The sequence below is a fragment of the Vigna umbellata genome, chromosome 4 (assembly GCF_029865625.1).
Source record: "Vigna umbellata cultivar VRB3 chromosome 4, Vumbellata_1.0, whole genome shotgun sequence".
In the NCBI taxonomy this organism is placed as follows: Eukaryota; Viridiplantae; Streptophyta; class Magnoliopsida; order Fabales; family Fabaceae; genus Vigna; species Vigna umbellata.
The window spans coordinates 5,481,143-5,502,083 of record NC_142168.1 but is presented as its reverse complement, the minus strand read 5'-3'; the positions used below and the strand labels follow the sequence as shown (position 1 = coordinate 5,502,083).

The 20,941-nt window shown below is 32.4% G+C and overlaps 2 protein-coding genes and 1 pseudogene across 2 annotated transcripts; 1 reads left to right on the top strand and 2 right to left on the bottom strand.

Moving 5' to 3' along the window:
* Positions 1-9,705: 9,705 nt before the first annotated feature.
* LOC148199102 (NAD(P)H-quinone oxidoreductase subunit S, chloroplastic pseudogene) lies at positions 9,706-10,487 on the bottom strand (annotated as a pseudogene).
* A 1,223-nt stretch (positions 10,488-11,710) lies between these two features.
* On the bottom strand, positions 11,711-14,982 carry LOC148199101 (uncharacterized). The gene is made up of 7 exons (XM_088114136.1): positions 14,788-14,982; positions 13,898-14,230; positions 13,709-13,802; positions 13,065-13,186; positions 12,750-12,899; positions 12,445-12,534; positions 11,711-12,079 (listed from the first exon to the last, which is right to left on the bottom strand). Exons 2-7 carry the CDS (start codon positions 14,213-14,215, stop codon positions 12,029-12,031), a joined length of 825 nt encoding a protein of 274 aa, XP_087970262.1. The 5' UTR covers positions 14,216-14,230; positions 14,788-14,982; the 3' UTR covers positions 11,711-12,028.
* Positions 14,983-15,951: 969 nt separating this feature from the next.
* Positions 15,952-20,223, top strand: LOC148199100 (digalactosyldiacylglycerol synthase 2, chloroplastic). The gene is made up of 5 exons (XM_088114534.1): positions 15,952-16,126; positions 16,886-17,279; positions 17,384-17,650; positions 18,398-18,747; positions 19,473-20,223. Exons 2-5 carry the CDS (start codon positions 16,998-17,000, stop codon positions 19,963-19,965), a joined length of 1,392 nt encoding a protein of 463 aa, XP_087970660.1. The 5' UTR covers positions 15,952-16,126; positions 16,886-16,997; the 3' UTR covers positions 19,966-20,223.
* The last annotated feature ends 718 nt before the right edge of the window (positions 20,224-20,941 follow it).

Sequence of the window (20,941 nt, the reverse complement as noted above, 5' to 3'; positions counted from 1 at the left end):
CCTTGGTTCCCACTCTTAGTAGTTAAGTACTTCTCTAATACACGCAAATTGCCTACAAATTTGAGGAATTAATGATGAAAACTTATATGTAAAGCATACACTAAACTTATTCACAAACTTAGATAAAAAGGGAGGATTAAACATGTTTCAAGCTTCAAAAGGGTAGATTTGGTACGAAAGTTGGTTCAAAGATAATGGTAAAAATTACCGTTATCAGCAGCCGAGGAGTTGTTTGATATTGATGATGGTGAGGTTGATGGTGGGGATGAAAGTGCTAATGAAGAGATAAAGAATATGTTGGATTCTACTGATCCATCTTTGGAACCAGACACTGACTATGATTAAAATGATTTGGATGAAGTTGCCGGTAAGGAAGATGATGACTTGATTGGTGATGTTAGTGACGGTTAGATGGGTATAGGGGAGGAAGATGATGCTCCAATTGACGATGTTGGCAGTGATGATAATGTTAATGCTGATGATGATGCCATTGATATTGAAATTGTAGATGTTGATGATTTGGAACCAGTATTCTACTTTCCAACACAGTCTTCTACTTTCCAACATCATGTTCACAAGAAACCCCTGGAAAATAAAACAAAGAAACTTGAATACATCATGCCTAAACCACAGCAGTGATAAAAGAAATGAGTCAGCATCAGCAATTAACCGTGGAATCTGAACTTTTCAGTTACTAACATACACGTGGACGCAACTTCTAAAATAGAAACATTATTAGCACCTGCAAAGTGCGAAAAATGGCAGAGCCCAATAGATTTCTGGCAGTGGAAGGATCATTATCAGAATGAGAAGAAGAAGCAATCAAAAACTTATGGAAGGTGCGAAATGCAACAACAGTCTCAGTTCTTTATTTGGATGTATCTTTTTGTGCAATGTACAATTTAGTCAACCATGAATCAAATTTTAATTTATCACTGGTTTTGTTAGCTATCATCTTTGGTGGCAATCGCACACTTTTAAATTCTGATAAAAATGTCAAGTAAAGAAAAGATCAAAATGAAGTGTTTGAAGAGGATTGACCATTGCAAATGCAGTGTTTTGAAATTGACAACATATTTACGAAAAGCATACAATCATATCCGAGCACATTAATTAGGTCATACTCATCACCTGCAGATGATCAATTTCACTGCCACTATGCTACAACAGTGGCAAAGTCATCACTAAACATCTAACCGTATCTGAACGCATTAATAAGGTCATACCCACCACCTGCACCGCCCACGATCAATTCCACTGCCAGTATGCTACAACAGTGGCAAAGTCATGATTTTGAGGAAGTTCAACATCCAATTGGTGAATCAGCGAAAGAATTCAATTATCTTCCAATTAATTTCAAGCGGTGGTGACAATATCATTAAGTGTAACTTTGTAATGATAGTTTTAAGGGTAACCTCATACACATGGCCCCACTACAATATTCCACCACAACATAATTCACCATATAACGCAGACACAAAACCATCTATACCAAATGCCAATAATTAAAATAACACCAAATATTCCATGTTATACATTTTAATGAAAAATCCTTTGTAATTATCATAAGTTGGGATGGGGCGAAGGATGGTAACAAGAATTTGCCTTCACCTTTTAGAGATGACGATGTTAGAAAGAAGGGATTTTGGAAGGAGGGATTATGAGGGTGGGAAACAGAAGCCCTAGAAGCCTTGGAATAATATGGAACCTTATGGTGATCGGAATCGTGAATAACTCAACAGAATCAGAGGTGATTCTATTCAGAGCTTGGTTTCAAGGTCAGCATTTTCCTCGGGTGATAAGGGTTTGCCTTACAGAGATCATCGATCTCGATGAGTGCGGTGGGATCCTCGCCGGAGATGGAGATAGAGTGGGAAGGAGAGAAGCTCATCGGAGATGTTTGGTCGATGTAGAGGGAAACAGTTTGTCACCTGGAGACGGAGGGAGAGAAGCTCGGCGTGAAGATGCAAGAAGGATTAACACGTTTGAGAAAAAAGAAAAATGATGTGGCACACCGTTAGCCACCTAAGAAAAAAATTAACACCGTTAATCATGGAGGACTAAAAATTATAGTTTCCTTAAGGACAAGGATCAAAGTGTACCAAAGTTTGAAAGAGGGACGAAAAATAAAATCGCTTGATAGTTGAGGGACTAAAAACATATTTAACCCAAAATTAAATAACAAAAAAGAACAAGTTTTTATTTGTCAACAAAATAAACATAAATAAAACAAAATAAATATATATAAAAAATAAATTAAAAATGTCAAACAATTTAAAAATTAAATTTTTAAACACTTGTAAAAAGGAGACATAAGTAATAAAATAAATTTCTTAATATATTCTTTTTCTTATATTATAAAAGATAATGGATAGATAACAAATTTGTGATTTAAATTTCTTAATATTAATTTTCTTATTTTATAAAATCTCTTGAATACGGAAAATTCTAATCAAATAATAGTTTAATTAAATACCGAAAATGTTTCGAAATTGAATATTAATTAAGATTGTAATCTCTTAAAAGAGTATGAGACCTAAAATTACAAAAAGAAAAAAATTACATAAAGATCTAGTCTAAATCTTTTGTTTCTATAAAAGAAATTTAACTTTTTTTTTTAATTCATTTTGAAATAAAAGAAATTACAATCTTTCATCTGTACAGAAGAACTAGTTCAAGACAAGAGAATTAGCTGCATGACTTTTATTTTATTTCTTTTTCATTTCCAAGCTTAGGAAGTAACCGGATGTGAAAATTTGTTTAATAAATTCACGAATTTGAAAATTCGTTTAGAAGAAACCAAAGATTTTAGTTTTTATCGGATTTCAAAATATGTTTAATTATTTTTTCTGTTTTATTATTTTAATTTTGTTTTTAATTTGTTAGACTTTTTTTTAATAATTTTTAGGTATTATTATGGTATTACTATAAATAGGTTTAATCATTTTTGTAGTTCTTATTTATATTAAGTTTTCTCAAATGGATCTCTTTCTTATTTTTTTTTCTAAAAGTAAAAAATTTAAGCAATGAGGTCTTTATTGTTAAATTGAGTTAACAGAGTTAAATTTAAAGTGAGTTATCCGTGTGAGGTGAAATCATTAAATGAGGTGACACATTCAGAGTCAGTTACCTAGAATATGTGTAATTATAGAATCCCATATTCATAACCCCTGTTTTCAATATGCTCAATGCCTCATGGCTCATACTATATTTGCTTCGGGTGATAATACTACTGTAGCTAGAAAATCTGAATTGCTATTTTTGTGGAGTATGGTCAATGATGTTTAGTTAGATTCAGGCACTTGGTTAGCTCGTCAGTTCCTGAAGGTAGGGAAGACTTCATCTGAACAAATAACAATTGTTGGGTTAATCATTATTATTGCTTTACATCTAAACATTTCTTTGGAGTATGACAAGCCAATATTAGGAACTTCCCAACTTGATCTAGAAATGTTGATGAATAATGAAATGTTGGTTAAAAGGGATGATTATTATTGCCTGGTCATGAGGGATATTATAGGCATGCCACCTCAACCTCTTCCTAATCCTGAGTTCACTATTGTGCATGGTAACGATAGGTGGATTTTCTCTGAATCTCGGTTCCAAAATACCTCTCCTCATGTTCCTACTCCCTCCTCTAAAATTCCTCATGTTCCTGTAACCTCCTATGTTGACACATTTTCATGTTTTCAGTAGTCCACTACTGAACTCCAAACTCAACAACCACAACACACTATCAAGAGTTCATATAGTTTCAGGATACCCAGCTTTTCCATCAGCACGATGTTGAACAGCTCTTGTAAGACGTTCTCACCTTGCTTCGCTCTCGTCATCAATGATTTTGTGAGTTCTAGCCCCCTACACTTATTCTTTTTTATACATTAGGGACAATGTAAATATTTAAGCTTGGGGTGTTCTTGTGCATGACATCTTACATCATTTCTACATTGGCATATTGTATCTCATATTTAATTGGAAATGTATTAACTCTAAGTTCTATGTTTGTTCAATGACATCTTCTAAGCATACTATGAATATTTATTTATGATTGGTTATTGGGGGAAACTTCACACATTACACAGCGAGATGACACCATGACACTTAAGGAAGATAATTTTTGAGATGTGCATAAATAGGATAGAAAATATTTTTTGTTAGGTTTCTATGGTGACACTCACTACACTTGGTTACTGAAGAATTGTCTGTCAAATACGAAGGAGTTTTGTGATTTGGGTGCCTCTGCGTTTTGGATGCTTTTGATTTTTTGGGTTCAAGGAGATTGACTTGATTTTCTACTAGTCTAGAATTTGGGATTTGCGCGAGAAGGGAGAAGAGAACTCGCCCAATGGTGACGGGATTTTAAGGTTCTTAATTGGGGATTTTTTTGAATTTCTACAGGTTCAGACTCGTTACAGAGCTCTCGTAGTGCTTACGTTTGGGTTACTTCAAGGCGCGAGGATGAAGAGAAACTGAACATAGTACGCGATGATGGTGGTGGTTGTGTGGTGGTACATGGTTTTGCGATTGTGGTAGGAAGACGAACATGGTTTTGCAATGGTGGTGGTCATGTGGCGACGCATAGAGGCTAGTGGTGGCGTTTTTCGGTGGCTGCCATGGATTGCTAGGGTTTCTGATTTGGGGAAAGGTTGAAGATGATGACATGGCAGAATGGAGTGACAACTCATGATGGACGAGCCTCCAAGGAGATGACGAATGTGCGTGTTGCGAGCTCCTTCGAAGCTTCCTCTAGAGATGAACGCAGCGGAAAATGACAAAAACAGAGGGTTAAACTCGATAGAAAACCTAGAAATGGAAGGAAACCCAATATGAACCGATTAATCGGTTCAAAATGAAGATTGAACGGTGGAAAAGGTTTGGAACGAATCAAGAGTGATTTTAATCGGCTAAAATCAGAGAAAATGATGAAGGATGAAGAAACCCTAGACAAATGTGCAGATGATTTGGTGACAGTGGAAGAAAGATGAAGAAACTTGTGAATCTGATACTTACGGAGGAGAAGAGATGGATTTGTGATGAAGAATGGCTGGCGACGAGGAGACTCTCAAGTGGAAGAACGAGATGTGGTTCTGCGAGATGGAGAAAAGCTCTCACGAAAGAGAGAATGTGGCTGTGCGTGTCTGATGTGTGAAAAGAAAAACAAATGATGTGGAATGAGGGAGCGGACGTGTGGCTGAAGAAGGAAATGAAAAACGCTGACGCATGCGAGGTGGCAGCGAAGGAGAGGTAGCGTGGAGGAATGAGTAGCACCGTGAAATTTGGAAAATGAAAGTGAGAGAGGTGCTTGGAAGGTGGCTAGAGAAGGTCTCTTGGACTCTAGCCTGACTTTCAAGAAAGAATAATTTCTGATTTCAGAAAATTCAATTCTCATTAATCTTAAAAGTCCCAATACAAGAGAGGAGCTGAGTATTTATAGTAACACATGCTCCTTAAGAGCTAAGCTATGAAAGGTAAAAATACAAAAGGAGGACTACGTCTAGCAGAATTCCATCAACTCAGCTTAACGTGATGACTTTGCGTCTGCCGCGTCATTTAATGATTCTATCTCATAGTGACAACTCACCTTAAATTTAACTTTGTTAACCCAATTTAGCCACAGGGAACCAATTGCTATGATTTTTCACTTTTAGGGACCTAAGTGAGAAAAAAAATAAGAAAGAGATCTATTTGAGAAAACCCAACATAAATAGAGACTACGCGAATGATTAAACCTTATGAATAATGTAAGGTAGTACTTTCAAAATTAGAGCTGTCAAACCGGGTAACCCGACTCAACCCGGCCTGGCTCACCACAGGTTGGTAACTCAGTGAGCCAACTAAACTCGACTCACTTATTAGCGAGCTGAAAAAATTTGAACCCAGCCCGACCCACCACGGGTTGGTGGGTCAAACGGATTGGCTTATGGCTCATTTAATTATAAGTTTTTTCTTAAATAAAAAAATTACAATATTTTTTAATTCAAATGTAAATAAACGTCACACTAAAATGATGCTAAACTCCAAAGACAATTCAAAATAAAAAATATATATCATACAATCCAAGTGTGATCCAAAAACATGACAAAAGGCGAACAAATAAGTTTTTAATATTGATAATTTTTGTATCACTTGTCCATTTATAATATTAGAGTCTTGAATAGATAAATCTATAATATTTTTTCTCTCTTGAAACATCTTCTTTATCACCATTTACAATATAATAAAAAAATGTTACTAATAATATTGAAACACAAAATAATAAATAATTAAATTAAATTAGGTGAGTTGGTGAGCCAACTCGGCTCACCACAGGTTCAACCCGATGAATCGGGTTCTAAGTAAGCCGGGTTGAAAACTAATCCGCATAAAAAAGATACATTTTTTTCAAACCCAATTCAGTTCAAATCCGTTGTGAGTCGAGTTGGCTCGCGGGTTACAACCCGTTTTGACAGTACTAGTCAAAATAGGTTGTAACTAACGGACCAACCTGGCCCACCATGAGTTCGGGCTGGGTTGAGTTTGAAAAATGTAACTTTTTGATACATACTAGTTTTCAATCTAGCCCACTTAGAACTTGCATACCCGGGTTGAACCCGTGATGAGCCGGGTTAGGTTATCAATCCACTTAATTTAATTAATTATTTATTATTTTGTGTTTTAATATTATTAGTTAACATTTTTTTATTGTATTGTAAATGAGAATAAAAAAGAAGATATTTTAAGAGAGAAAATATTTATCTTATAAATGCATAAGTGATACAAAAAATTATCAATATTTATTTATCTTTTTTGTGTTTATTTTTGGATGGACTTATATTGTTTTAGTGAGCAACGAAGTGAGTCTAATGAGCAAAACTTTTATTTGTGACCAACGAAAAGGGTTGTGCGCGGCGGAAAGGAAAAGTGAGTGTGCGCAAAGGCGACAAAGAAGAAGTGTGTGCGCAGAGGTGATGAAGAAAAAGAAGTGTGCGCATAGACGATGAAGAAAAAGAAAAAATGGGTGCAGAGTGGCGGTTAGAGTTTCAAATTCCAAATCCGTGTGTGTCGTGGTGGGTTGATGTGTGAATTTATTAGGAGAGAGAAAATGTTAAAAATATTTACTTAAGTTAAAAATATTTTACCAAGGTCAGTTGTGAAATTTTTTTCTTTTTAAGTTGGAAGTGTGGGAAGAAGAAGTTTTGGAGGTGCACGAAGAAACACCCATCAATTAATCCACATGTAAAAAATAATAACTCCAAATAAAAATATCATACCGAATTATATATTTACAATATTAAATGATCGTTTAATAGTAATGACGTCACTAAAACGCTCACAAGTGGATTTTGTTGAGAATAATGGACACTAAAAATATCTAATATATCTTGAGAAACATGTATATCCTATAAGATATGATATTAGCTTATATTACCTTAACTATATACATAAACTTTGAAACATTAGTCTGAACATAATATATATATATATATATATATATATATATATATATTAGAAAGAAAACTAGAGAACTTTTAATCTTGTTTAACCTCTTCACTATCATTTATTACATCAAATTTCATAATCATATATAATATATATTATATTTTTACTCTAAAGTATCACAATAAATTATATACACATTATTTTTATCAAATGTTATAGAAATAATTAATTATATTTTAAAGTAATTTATTGTACTTGATATCATTTGAAAATTTTGAATTAGTTATGTCACTAATAATTAACATTTGATCCATGAAAAATATATTTAAAAGTGATATTCAAAAACAACGTAACATTGTGTGATGAACGTTCTCCTCTAAACGTTCAAATCTCCTTTTCTCCAAGTATCACGAAATTTAGGGACAGTTTCCACAAAATTTGGACCGTAGGCCTTTTTCTCATCTCCTTTCTAGCTCTATAAATAGAACATTTCTTTCATTCTAAAAATATCGTCAAAAACCACTCTTATTTCATTCTTTTCTTTTAGTTTCTTTCTTTTTTCTTAACCACACCCTACTGGGAGAGGCTAGGCTCTGATACCATCTGATACGCCCCGGCAACTCACAGGGACCATCGACTGCCCCCACAGATCACCACCAGGCTTTCCAGTGTGCTTTACCATGGAGTTCTTATGAGTCAGGCTACCGAAAAGCAAATGCATTTTGGTGATATGAGTAGTCAAATCAATTCCTTTAAGCTATCCTTCAACTGTATAGTCCCATACCTACACAGTCTCCAGATCCCTCTCATTCCGGTGTATGTTCGATTCGTCCATGTACCCCTTCCACCCGAAGCTGCCAGGAGCCGCTCCTTGTCTGTGTCCCTGCACCATGCTTCTTGCACCGGCGTCACTCCCCGCCCTCGTCTCCGTGCCCGGGTGTCACACAGTGATCTACACACTTCAAAAAATTCTTTACTTGTGATCTTTATTCTTTTATTGTTAACTTCTAGTTTGTTTGTTTTACATTTGAATTGCTTTAAAATTTTAATTTTTAATAAATTGCATTTTATTGTGAAAGTCGAAGTTCTTATAGAAAACATGATTAACTTTAAGATATCTTCTTTCACATGAACTTGTTTTAATGATTTTTTTTAAGTATTATTACTAAATATAAGACTTCTTTTAACAATGCACTCTAAAATAAGTTCACCCTATCTCATAAGTTTTATTTGATGTTATTAAGAATTGACTTTGATGGATGATCTTATACTAATTATTTTTTCCATATGTTGAACAAAAAATGAATGTAAATATAATAATCGATAAACATACACACAACCTAAAATACATAAAAAGTAATATAATATAATAGAGAATCTAAATAAAAATGTTATCACTCAGAAAACTAACTGGGAAAAAAAAAAACTAAAAGACCAACACTTTATTTTATTGCTTCTACCATTAACCAATCAACATTTAAAATTGGCTGTGTTTACACACAATGCATGCTTGAGGAAGTTTTTCTAAAAAACTAATAGCTTATAAACACTCAAAATGCTATACAAAATATGTAGTCATACATGCATAATTACTATATTTTAAGCAATTAACTAGAGATGTAATCAGTTTTAGATTATTAAAATTGAACAAGTTATAATTAGGATTCAAGCATGTTCAAGACAAACTTGTTTTATTCCTGAGACACACACATGATAAAGTGGATAACCCTTATCTTGAGCAATCCTATAAAACAGATAAAAGAAACATAGGATACCTGTTTCACATTTGTGGTGAACAGAATAAGGACAATTTTAACTTTGGACTGTGGCTATGAATCAACCAGAGATATTTTGTCAGTTTGGAGATAGAAAATTTAAATATTTGCATTCACATTAGTTATTACTAAAAGGTATAGATAATTGATGCTGCAATGATTCCAGTTTATAAATAATAGAAAAAGCACATGATTGGATTCTATAATTACTGATAATTCTAGAATAAATTCTATTTTCTTCTTGGAAAGATTCTGCAGTAATGATTCAGTCCAACAGAAATTACCACATTTTTTTGTTACTTCTTTAACATCAGAATTGGTAGAGCAGTTATCCAAAAGCTAACGAGTAAAAAGAAGAACATGATGTTATACTTTGCTAATCTATTGACCAAAATGAAAGCTCTTCTGAGGAAAAATAGAGAATCTCCTTAATACCTCACTCAAGTAAAGAAGAAGAAAAAGCTCATACGATGAACAATCAGAACATCACTGAAAAACAAAACAACCGCAATAAAAGCAGAATTTGAACTTTGGATGCACTAAATTTTTAACTGTTAATAAAGCTACATGTATGATATCTATGATGAACTAAAAAATGAACAGTCTAAACTATCAGTACAAAAATAGAGTCTCATCTTAAGAAGATCAAAGAAGAAGAAAAGATGGCAAACCTCATCAAAGTATGAAATGCCAAAAATCAGAATGGCAGATATATATAGATATATTGATGAAATGTAAGTGAAAAATTGTTTTGGTTGGTCTTCTTCACAAAGGGTCCTCTCAGAATGAGATGGTGAAAACATTATCTGGTTTTGGAGGAGAGTTTTTCTCAATGAACTTTTTCAAGCCTTTCTCACCACCAGGGAACCCCCCAGTAAGTCCCATCATTTCTTTCTCAAAACCATCTGCTGGAAGCTCATCACTTCCTTCATCACCGATTTCATCTTCTTGTTCTTTTGTACTTGATGCTGAGGGTGGAGGCTGATCAACAACAATAGGCTGTCTTTTCAGCTCTTGCTGAATACCCTTTTCTCCATTGCACAGTCCTCTCCCTCCCATCATTTCCAATATGTTGAACTTGGCTTGTGGCTTTAGTACCTCATGAGTTGGTGGAGCTTTTGGATGCACTGTAGAAGGTGGTGGCTTGAGAGGGAAAGGGTGTTCTTGGCCTAGGAATTGAGATCGAGGAAAAGGGTTGTTCAAGCCATGAAGAGTAGCAAAAGTAGCCATTCTTAGTTGTTTAATAAACAAGACACAAACATCTAGATTATGAACACAGTTTATGTATTGGGATATTATAGTTAGTCTCTATCTTTTCTTGTAAGAAAATTTAATGAACAGTTTCCTTGTGTGATTTTAACCACATGTTAATGTCGTACGATTTTGACATACAATTGGTGGCTGTCATTGTTTTCGGCTGCACCAATAGCTTCAACTCTACAATGATGCTTTCTAGACTTAAATATATTTTTAGTTAAATTTCACAATTGAAATTCACCTTTCTTTTCATTTCGTATAATTGGTTCTCTAAATTATATATATATATATATATATATATATATATATATATATATATATATATATATATATATATGATATCAAACACTCTTTAATGTATTAATGTTATTAAATTAAAAAATTGTATTTATTTATTTTTAAAATTTAGAAACCAAAATATATTAAAATTTATAACATTAATAAATTTTTATTTTATGTACAAATTTAAAAAATAAAAACCTATTTAATCTTAATTTATATGTTCTTCTTACCTTGAAAACACTATTTTAGCCTAGATAAAAACTAATACACTTCACATCCTTCGAAAGTTAGTGTAATTTCAATCTTGTGTTAAAGGTGATAAGCATATTTTCATATTGCATTGATAAAACATTATATTTAATTTTAAAAAATACGTATACATTTTGAAATTGCAAAGAGTGGAGCTAAGCATGTTTAGGTTACAAATTCAGGGGAGTTTCATGTAATCTTATTTAATTTAATTTAAAAAATAAATATTGAATATAACATGTTTCGGGCAAGAGTTATTTATTTATTTATTTTTATTCAACCTTCAATATATTTCCATCCATTTGTTTTCCTACCAAAACCCCGTAACTATCATTTTATGTTCATATATATGGGTTTATATAATGTGAATTTTAGTATAAAATAGTTTTAAAAGAATAAAATAGGAAATTTACTAAAAAATTAATAAAGTTTGATAGATTTTACAAAATGACATATTAAGGTTTGAAGAAGAGTATCAAAATAACACAATCTAAACTAGAATGTAGAGCAAGTAAACCCTTTATTCATGACATGGTGTAAACAAAATATCATATATATGATATGTATATTATATGAAATAGAGTTGGAAAGAGTAATACTTCCTGTGTAATTCTAAGATATGCATGAATTTACAATAGGTGTAAGAATACCATAAAAAATTATATCTACAAAAAATTTGTGTGAATAGGAGTTTTATTTGGACGAATAATAAAGACACAAAATGAAAATGGAAGCAATAAGAAAACTTAGTTATTATATGAAGGAAAAACCAATAGAGGCTTTTGGTATATACCAATTGGGCTATATACAATCAAAAATCTAGTATGGAAGAAAATAGTAAAGACAATAATGCAATCAAAATTTGAGGTTCTAAAATCTACAATCCTCAGCCGGAATTTTCTAGAGTCAGTCATTGATAGCAGTGACTAAGTTGCACTAACATAATGAAATCATTATTTACTATTTCCATAGTTAAATAAGGTTCTAGTAATTTGAAAACTCCTTTCAATTCAATTTAATTCTTGCAGTGCTAAACTATGGTGCCTTCATCTGATGGAGGGAGAAGCATGCGACTTCTCAATAAGCAGCTCAAGTCTCTGCTCAAAATAAACACAGAATAAAAACAAGTCAGCTAAAGATGAATGCAAATAATCTAAAACAGAATTGAACAATGCAGTTCCTAGACGTGCTGTTCTGTTACGTTACTGTGATCAAACAATCACTCATGCCAGTGGGGTGATTTTTGAGGGAGGGGAAGAACAGAGATTTATTAAATAAGACCATGCTAATGAAGTTGAGAGCAGTAAATGGTCAACAAATACATAATTTTTTCTGAAGAAACAGTTATGTTTTGGTTTCCTAGTGCAAGAAGAAACTTAGAAATGGTGCTTCTATCTAGTTAGAGTGACAAAAATCTGAATTTCTTCAATAGAATTATGCTCTATTAAGAGAAGACACAAACCTTTACTGATTTATTGACTTCTTCAAGTTTAGTAAGCAGCAACCCTCCAGCTACTCTGCGCTCCAGTGAAGCATGCGATGAGCCTGCTGTCTACAGATGAGAGTACAATTCAATGTTAATCAAATCAACTGTTACAAAGATCACTTATGGCTACAAATCATTCTATGTTAGTCAAAGGTCATATTCCTACCAGCTCAAAGATCATAAAACTAACAACCAAAGTTACTAAAGGTACACAGATCAGCATTCATCCAACCCCTTAAGGGTGAATTTGCTAGGGTGCATGAGAGGAGGTCTAGCATTACCTTCAGACTTTTTGATGGTGATCTCAAATCAACAGATCCTTCAGTAGCTGCTGGCATACGAGTGATGTTTTCCACATCTGTGATTGGAGCAGCATGCATCGCACTTGTGCTTGCATCTTGTGTGATCTTTGAAGCCTCTGTTATGATCATCTGCAAACCAATTGTAGCATTTTAAGACGATGGCACCCCCTTTGTTAGTAGTTGGCAGTATAATGATATAAGAATTCCTACAGGGTAAATGTAAAGAATGATACTGAAGATTACAATCTGGCTCTAAAAATAAAAAGAATCATATTAGGAAACATTTTGTTTCACCTTTCTCAAAAGAGACGGGTCATAAACTCCCTGAACTTGTAGCTCATCTACAGTAGCAGCTTTTCCATGTGCTATACTTTCAAGTCGAAAAGTATGAATACCATATATAGACTGCAGGCAACCTGGACATTGAAATGAGAAAATCAAGTCAAAGAAAAAAGGATAAGACATAACAAACATAATGTAGGTAAGGTTTTAAGCACAAGCTAAAATGTGCTTCGTTATTAGTATTTAGTCAATGAGTTTTAGCCATTCGAAACCCCATAGTCCCTCTCACTCTTTTGAAAGATATAAAACTCACAAATTGTGAGTAAAAGTTGATGAGCTAGAGTGTTAGTCTTCAAAAACAAAAAAAAAATATTATCCAAATCTTATTACACATTTATTTCAAAAGTTAAAATTTGTAGGGTCCAGAAAGGCATTCATATCAGTCCTTTCAATCACACAACATTATCAACAGACTATAAAATGTAAACCATTTTCTAGAAGAACACTTCATTATTCTTTGCAATAATGGAGGATGAATACACACACACACACATTCAAGTCTCGCGAAACATATCAAGAAAGTAAGATCAATTATTTTAAAGAAAGCTTACTAAAATAGGGTGCAAGAAAAATTTTAGGTATGCCTGCATCAGTACCTTGTTCAATAATAATATCAATCACCAGATAAAGAGGTACACGCCTCTCAATTGTTACAGTCCCCCAAAATGGTATAAATGAAGGCCTTGATACCTTGACCAAGGGAAAAAGGGAATAAACATCACTTGCCGTAACAAAACTCATTTCATATCACAAAATTACAATTATGCAGAACAACTCTTATATACCTTATAAACCACTTCAGTATGTGTAACATATAACCTGCGAGAAGACAAATCTTTTTGAAGCACATATCTCCTCATGGGCAGGTAAAGCAACATAAAAAGGCCAATTCCCCAAGCCAACACCAGTAGCAATGATATAGCAAGCCATATGACTGTGTCGTATTTAACGCTATTGCTTGCAAGCTCTTCAAAGGATGCTGAGTACAGTATCTGTTCCAAATAATCATCTTCTTCATCATCAACTAATTCAGACCCAGAGTCAGCTATCTGATCCTTAAATGACCTAGACTCCGATATGTGATCTGCGTGACCAATCAACATCTCTTCAACCACAAACTAGTAAAGAAAAAAGGTACACAAATAAAATAACATTAGCACAATAAGAACTACAAAACCTCATTATTCTAGTGCAACTACTTCAGACATCCATAAGGCTCATCTTTCAGAGTGAAATTAGAAACCTCGGATCTCAGAAGGCTAGCAAATTGAGATAAAAAAAAAGACATTTCCCACATTAAATATTCATGTTATTTCAACTGGATTAGACAAGGCAGGAAACTCTAAATGCCAAAAAACTGGGAAGCTTTTTCAAATGCCTTTATTCTCACATCTCTCAAAAAATACAAACAACTATCGTAGCTTTCCCTCACAACACACTATTAAACTCGAAATATAACTCCAAACAACGACCTAACTGGCAATCATAAAATCAGGACAGAAGAAATATAACAAACACCAACATCACAAACCATTTATCACATCCTAGAGAACACAAATAACAAAAAAGAAATATGGGTACCCATTTGCTTTAGACCCTACCGATAGAGAAGTTCTCAGAATTTGAAGGAAACAGACGAGATTGATGAAATCCAAGACAAAGGTGAAACCTTTACCTATACTTTGAGGAAAAGCGTTGAAATGATTTAACGGGTACGTGGGTGGAACCTGCAAGATGGTGATTTCAGTACTCTCTCGTGTACAGGGTTTGTCGTATGAGATGCAAGTGAAGTGAAGTGAAACTGAAACTGAAAAAAAGAACACCAAACGTTCAACTGACTGAAAATGTGATTGTCACTGGTTTCACGGAAAAGAAGCAAAATGAATTGCACTTGTTTTATTTTTTTTTTTATTTTTATTTTAAATAACACTTGTATATTAGAAAAATCAACAAGTATATTCTACGGGTGTTTCGAATAATAAGGTTTAATTTATCTTAAAGAAGAATATTAAATTAAAGATGCGTGTCTTAAAAGAATTTTTCATTACAACAAACTGTTTTGATAGGATTAAGGTTTTTAATTTAGAATTCACGACTCATAAGATCTTTAATTCCAACAATAAAAATATTTAATAATTACATTGATTTTTAAATTACAAAATTGTTAATGTAAATAAAATATTACAGCAATATAAGTTCTTATAACACTTTAAGATAAAAGTAGGGGATGATCAGAGAATTCCTTTTTATTTTTCTATATAGACATTTGTTCCTAATAGATATGCAATGAAAAAAATTAACACTGTAAATTTATATAAGTCCACCCATAATATTTTTTGGGATTATGTTTAGTTATCTTTTAAAAACTTTTAAGAGTTTCACTAATTAAATGTTAAATTACAACAATTATATTAATCACTCCTCACTTATTTTTATTTTACAATTTTTTTTAATTTTCGTTGAGACTAACTCATCAAGTATTATTTAGTGTCACTCCTTCAATCACCTATTGAATTGCAGAATTTTACTACAAGAAGATTGATAGACGATTTATATTTATTTACTGGAGAATTAATTCAATGAATAAAGAATATAAAGTACTGCAAGCATTATATATATATATATATATATATATATATATTTATATATTAACTCTTTTATGGTGTGATGAACTAATTTAGTTAAAATATGAATTATAATCACGTTAAATAAGTATAACGCTTCCATGTGAAATCTACATATATGATATTATTTTTGATAATATATGATATACAATTTATATAAAAATAAATAATTGAGGATTGATTTGTTGTTTTTTAAGCTTAGCTTGTGCACGGATTGGTCCCAATGCGAGCCAGAATTTTGGAAGTATGCATTGGATTTCTCTATCTTCCCTCTTCTCAATTTCCATCGTTTCCCTCTCTTTGCCATTCATTTTTCACCAACTTGTTTCTCTCTCTAAGATCCCTTCCTTACCATTCTTTCCTTCTACCCTTATACCTGACCCCTTCAAGGTACACTCTATATCCACCATTCCACCCTTTCAATCATTTTTTTTTTTCATTTGATGTTATTTTTAGCAAAATTTATACGCAAGTTTGAATTTCGGGGTGATCTGGATTGGAAACACAGAAAGGAACCATAAGGGTATGAGATTCGATTGGGTGGATTTTGGTTTTGGAAACTGAGGTGGTTTTACTGATTTCTGAAGTATGCTTTTGTTGGGTGCTTCCTAATCAATCAGTGAATACTAATAAGTCTTTTAGAAAATAGTGTTGGCTTCTGATGAATGGTATGGATTATGGTTTTTCTTGTTTCCTCTAATTTGTTCTGTGATGGGTAAAATATAATTCTTTTTAAGAAAAATGGGATTTGTGACACTTTCCTTTTTATGTATATATATCAAACGTTTTGATGTCAAATGCATGATGGTTAATTCTTATTATGGATCATGTACGATTAAAAGTTTCATAGTCCAGGCAGCACCAAACTTTTTTAAATCCTATTCATGGTTTTTTTTGCAGTATACCTAAATACCTTTTAATCTCGATAAGGTGGTGGGGATATGTTTTCTGTGAAATTATAACTTTATTTTTTGAGAAGTTTTGTCTTTAATGGGTGGTACTAATGTTACTTGTAAATTTGTAATATTATATGCACTAACGTGTATTGTTATCCATATGTCTCAGCTAATGTTCGATTTATTTTTCTTTCTTATTTGTGGTACTGTGTATAATAAGTGTCGGATAATATATTTTTTTACCATTTTGCAGTTTAACTGATCATTTAGTTATCCTCTAAAGCTGTATGCTGCTGGTGATTTTTCTCTGCATTTGAGTTCTGAAACATGATGAGTTTTGTGAGTTGAACCTAACCAAGAAACATATGGATAAGAAAGAGCATATTGCAATTTTTACTACTGCTAGCCTTCCGTGGTTGACAGGAACAGCTGTGAACCCACTGTTTCGCGCTGTATATCTTTGGAAAAGTGAGGAAAGAGATGTTACCTTGGTGATCCCTTGGTTAACTTTGAAAGATCAAGGACTAGTATATCCCAACAATATCACATTTGCTTCACCCAAAGAACATGAGGAGTATATCTGTCAATGGCTGGAGGAAAGAGTTGGATTTAGTCCTGGTTTCAGCATACGGTTTTATCCAGGAAAGGTGATAATTTCTTTTTATGTAAAACTATTTGTTAATAGACTTGAACATCTATCAGCTTTTACTTTTAACAAGTAGTGATAATTTGTTCTATATTTCTAATGTAGTTTTCAATAGATAAAAGGAGCATTCTTGCTGTTGGAGATATTTCAGAAATTATCCCTGATGAAGTGGCAGATATTGCTGTGCTAGAGGAGCCTGAACACTTAACATGGTTTCACCATGGGAAAAGATGGAAGACTAAATTCAGGCTAGTGATAGGGATAATTCACACAAATTATTTGGAATACGTGAGGAGAGAGAATAATGGAACCTTGCAAGCCTTTTTGCTGAAACATTTAAACAATTGGGTTGTTGGTATATATTGTCACAAGGCAAGTTATTATACCCTTATAAAAAAATAGTATGTGTATTCAATGTTACCTTGTCATTCTGGCTTTTTCAATAAGTAAAGCTAGAAATTGGAAATTGTGTTAGTTTTCAATTTTTAGCTGCAAAGATAAATTGAGTGTTCCTCTTGTCATCAGCATTGGTAGCTAAGTTGATACTGTTCAATGCACGTTTCTGGTGGATATGATATTCAAACGAATATATATTGTCCACCTAATATATAAGTGTGTTGTTATGTGTGTGTATTGAAAGAATGTAAGTATCCGTAATTTCCCATATTTGCATGAATTTGAGGTACTGAACAAAATTTGAACATTTGTTGGAGTCAAACACTATTTTTAATTTGGTTTGTTTTTCTCATGAATTGACTTGACTTTATGTGATACAATGTGGAGTCCATTTTGATTTCTTAACTGGTGATTGTTTTAACTCTGAATGAATAGATCAGTTCTGTTTGATAGGCATGCACATGTGCGTGCTGTGCTTAGGTAAAGAAAATGTTTTGATGATGTTTCATAGTGTATTATTCTTGTCTGGATTAAAATCCAACAAAAGCCATCCTCAAAGTAGCAACTTAATGCTTAACTTAGGTAAGTGAATATCATCCTATGAGAGATGAGAATGAGACTCTTATTTTTTATGAATTTTCATGAAAATAATATTAATGTTCATCATAAGCTTGCAAGTTTTGCATGCTTGTCTCTTAGATCTGATTAGCTGAATAATTGCAGGTTATTAGATTATCTGCTGCCACTCAGGAATACACCGAGTCCATCATCTGTAATGTTCATGGTGTTAATCCCAGATTTCTTGAGATTGGTGAAAAAAAGAGGGAGCAACAACAGGAGGGGGTCAAGGCCTTTACCAAAGGTGCTTACTTTATTGGGAAGATGATATGGAGCAAAGGATATAGAGAATTGCTCCGCATTCTTCAAGATCATCAGCAAGAGTTATCTGAACTTGAGATTGATTTATTTGGCAGTGGAGAGGACTCAGAAGAAGTTCAGAAAGCTGCAGAAAAGTTGCAAATGGCAGTTAGAGTTTACCCAGGTTGTGATCATGCAGATCCTCTCTTTCATGAGTAAGTTCCCTACTGATCTGCATACATAATCACGTTTGACTTTCATTTTGTTTAAATATGTTAAATGTTTTACTTATTTGTAAGAAAACAGTGGTGCTTAATTTGGAAAGGAAAGAAGTAAACAGGAATCTGCATTTTAATATTCAATTGGAATTAATTGATCAAATACTGAAACCATAACATTAAGTAAGTCACTTTAGGTTAAAAGACAGGAATCTCTCATTCAGATTTTCATACAGGGTAGTTTTCTGATCCTTATGAGCTCCTCCAAACCCTTTAGTCTTTTTATACAGGATTTGATGATAATCTCCTTCCAAAAAGAGAAATATGTTGAAATATAACAAGAAATATTGCACATTGTGAACATTAGTTTGCAAGTAAGAAAATCATTCTGTTATTTGTTAGCAACAGCCAATTTTGCCTCTGTCTTATCATACTTGTTTGTTCTCTTAGATATCAGTTTGTCACTTCTTCAGCTTTGCCCATATTAAGATTTATATAGTTTGAGCATTGCATAGATGTAACTATAAGCTGATAATATCTTAGTCTATGATATTTTGTCACCAATTTTGAGTATAAAAGTCAGGTTTCTTCTTTTTCTCCATTTGTTTTAAAATATTTTGTATAGTCTTTCTAATTATCCTATCTGAAATGAAATTCCTACTTAGAAAGTACTAAGGGAAACTTATGTATGCTAACACTCCACTTCATTTCCTGCATGCCAGTTACAAATTGTTTCTTAATCCAAGCACAACAGATGTGGTTTGCACAACAACAGCAGAGGCTTTAGCCATGGGAAAAATTGTTGTGTGCGCCAATCATCCCTCTAACGAGTTTTTCAAGCGTTTTTCAAATTGTTGGACATACGATAACAGTGATGAATTTGTTAAACTTACACTCAAGGCACTGGCTGAAGAGCCTGCACAGCCTACTAATGCTGAGAGACGTGAACTGTCTTGGGAGGCTGCGACAAATCGGTTTCTTAAGGCTGTTGGCATGGACAAACAATTAGATAAAAGGTTGTCAAGAAATTCTTCAGTCTTTATGGCTGCCTCATTAAATTTGCAGCAGACAGTCGATGAGGCATCAGCATATGTGCATCATGTAGCTTCTGGGTTTGAGGTATCAAGAAGATTCTTTGGTGCTATTCCACATACCTTGCAGCCAGATGAAGAGCTACGCAAGGAACTTGGGTTGACTAATGCTACCACAAAATAAGAAAAAATGATGTTGTAATGCTGTAGAGATTGTTTGTATGTTTTGTCCCTAAAATGTTTGTTGCAAAATAGTCTCTTCCTAGCCATGGTGGAAAATGTTCGGTCTTTGGAACATATATATCTAGAGAAAGGCATCCCTGTAAGTGTAGCATTAGACATGTGTCCATTTATATTACACAGCTTCTATTAATCTAAGTGATATCAATTTATAAATTATTATGAATAATTTATTTCAGAGGAATATTTTTATCTTTTCTTAGTATTTGTTCTAAAAAATATAGATATTTTTTTATGTGATTTTCTCTATAAAAACTTAAATTTATAGAGGAAAAAGATAAAATGAATTTTCATTTAAAATCAAAGTGAATTTACATACAAGTTAAAAATAAAAGTTTTAATAAATTATATAAGAGAATTTCTAAAAAGTAGTTCATACATATATTTTGTTTTTAATTTTATCTTTTTAATATTTTTAAGTGGTAGATACTTATGTGCACATATTTGTGTCTAATAATCTATGATGACAATAAATAAATAAATAATGTTAATAAGTATTACTAAAATTATAAAAAAATGTATATTTAAAAAACATCATAAACACTATTTTCTAATTTTAGTAATATTATAATTATATAATAGAAATATCCTCAATTTTTTATCAAATTATTACAAAAGTTTAAAAAAATACTATTTAAATATTTTTTATTTAAAAATTTATGGCTATAATTATATAATGAGATTACTTTTAATTTTTATTGAAAATATTTTTATCTAATAGAAATTAAAAATTTAGCTAATAAATATAAAAATACAAACAATAAATGAAGTAAAAAAATATAATTAGAAAATTCAATCTATTTAATATAATTATAAGATGAAATTACTTTTAGTTTTTATTAAAAATATTTTTATCTAATAAAAATTGAAAATTTAGCTAATAAGTATAAAATACAAACAAAAAATAAAAAAACAAATTT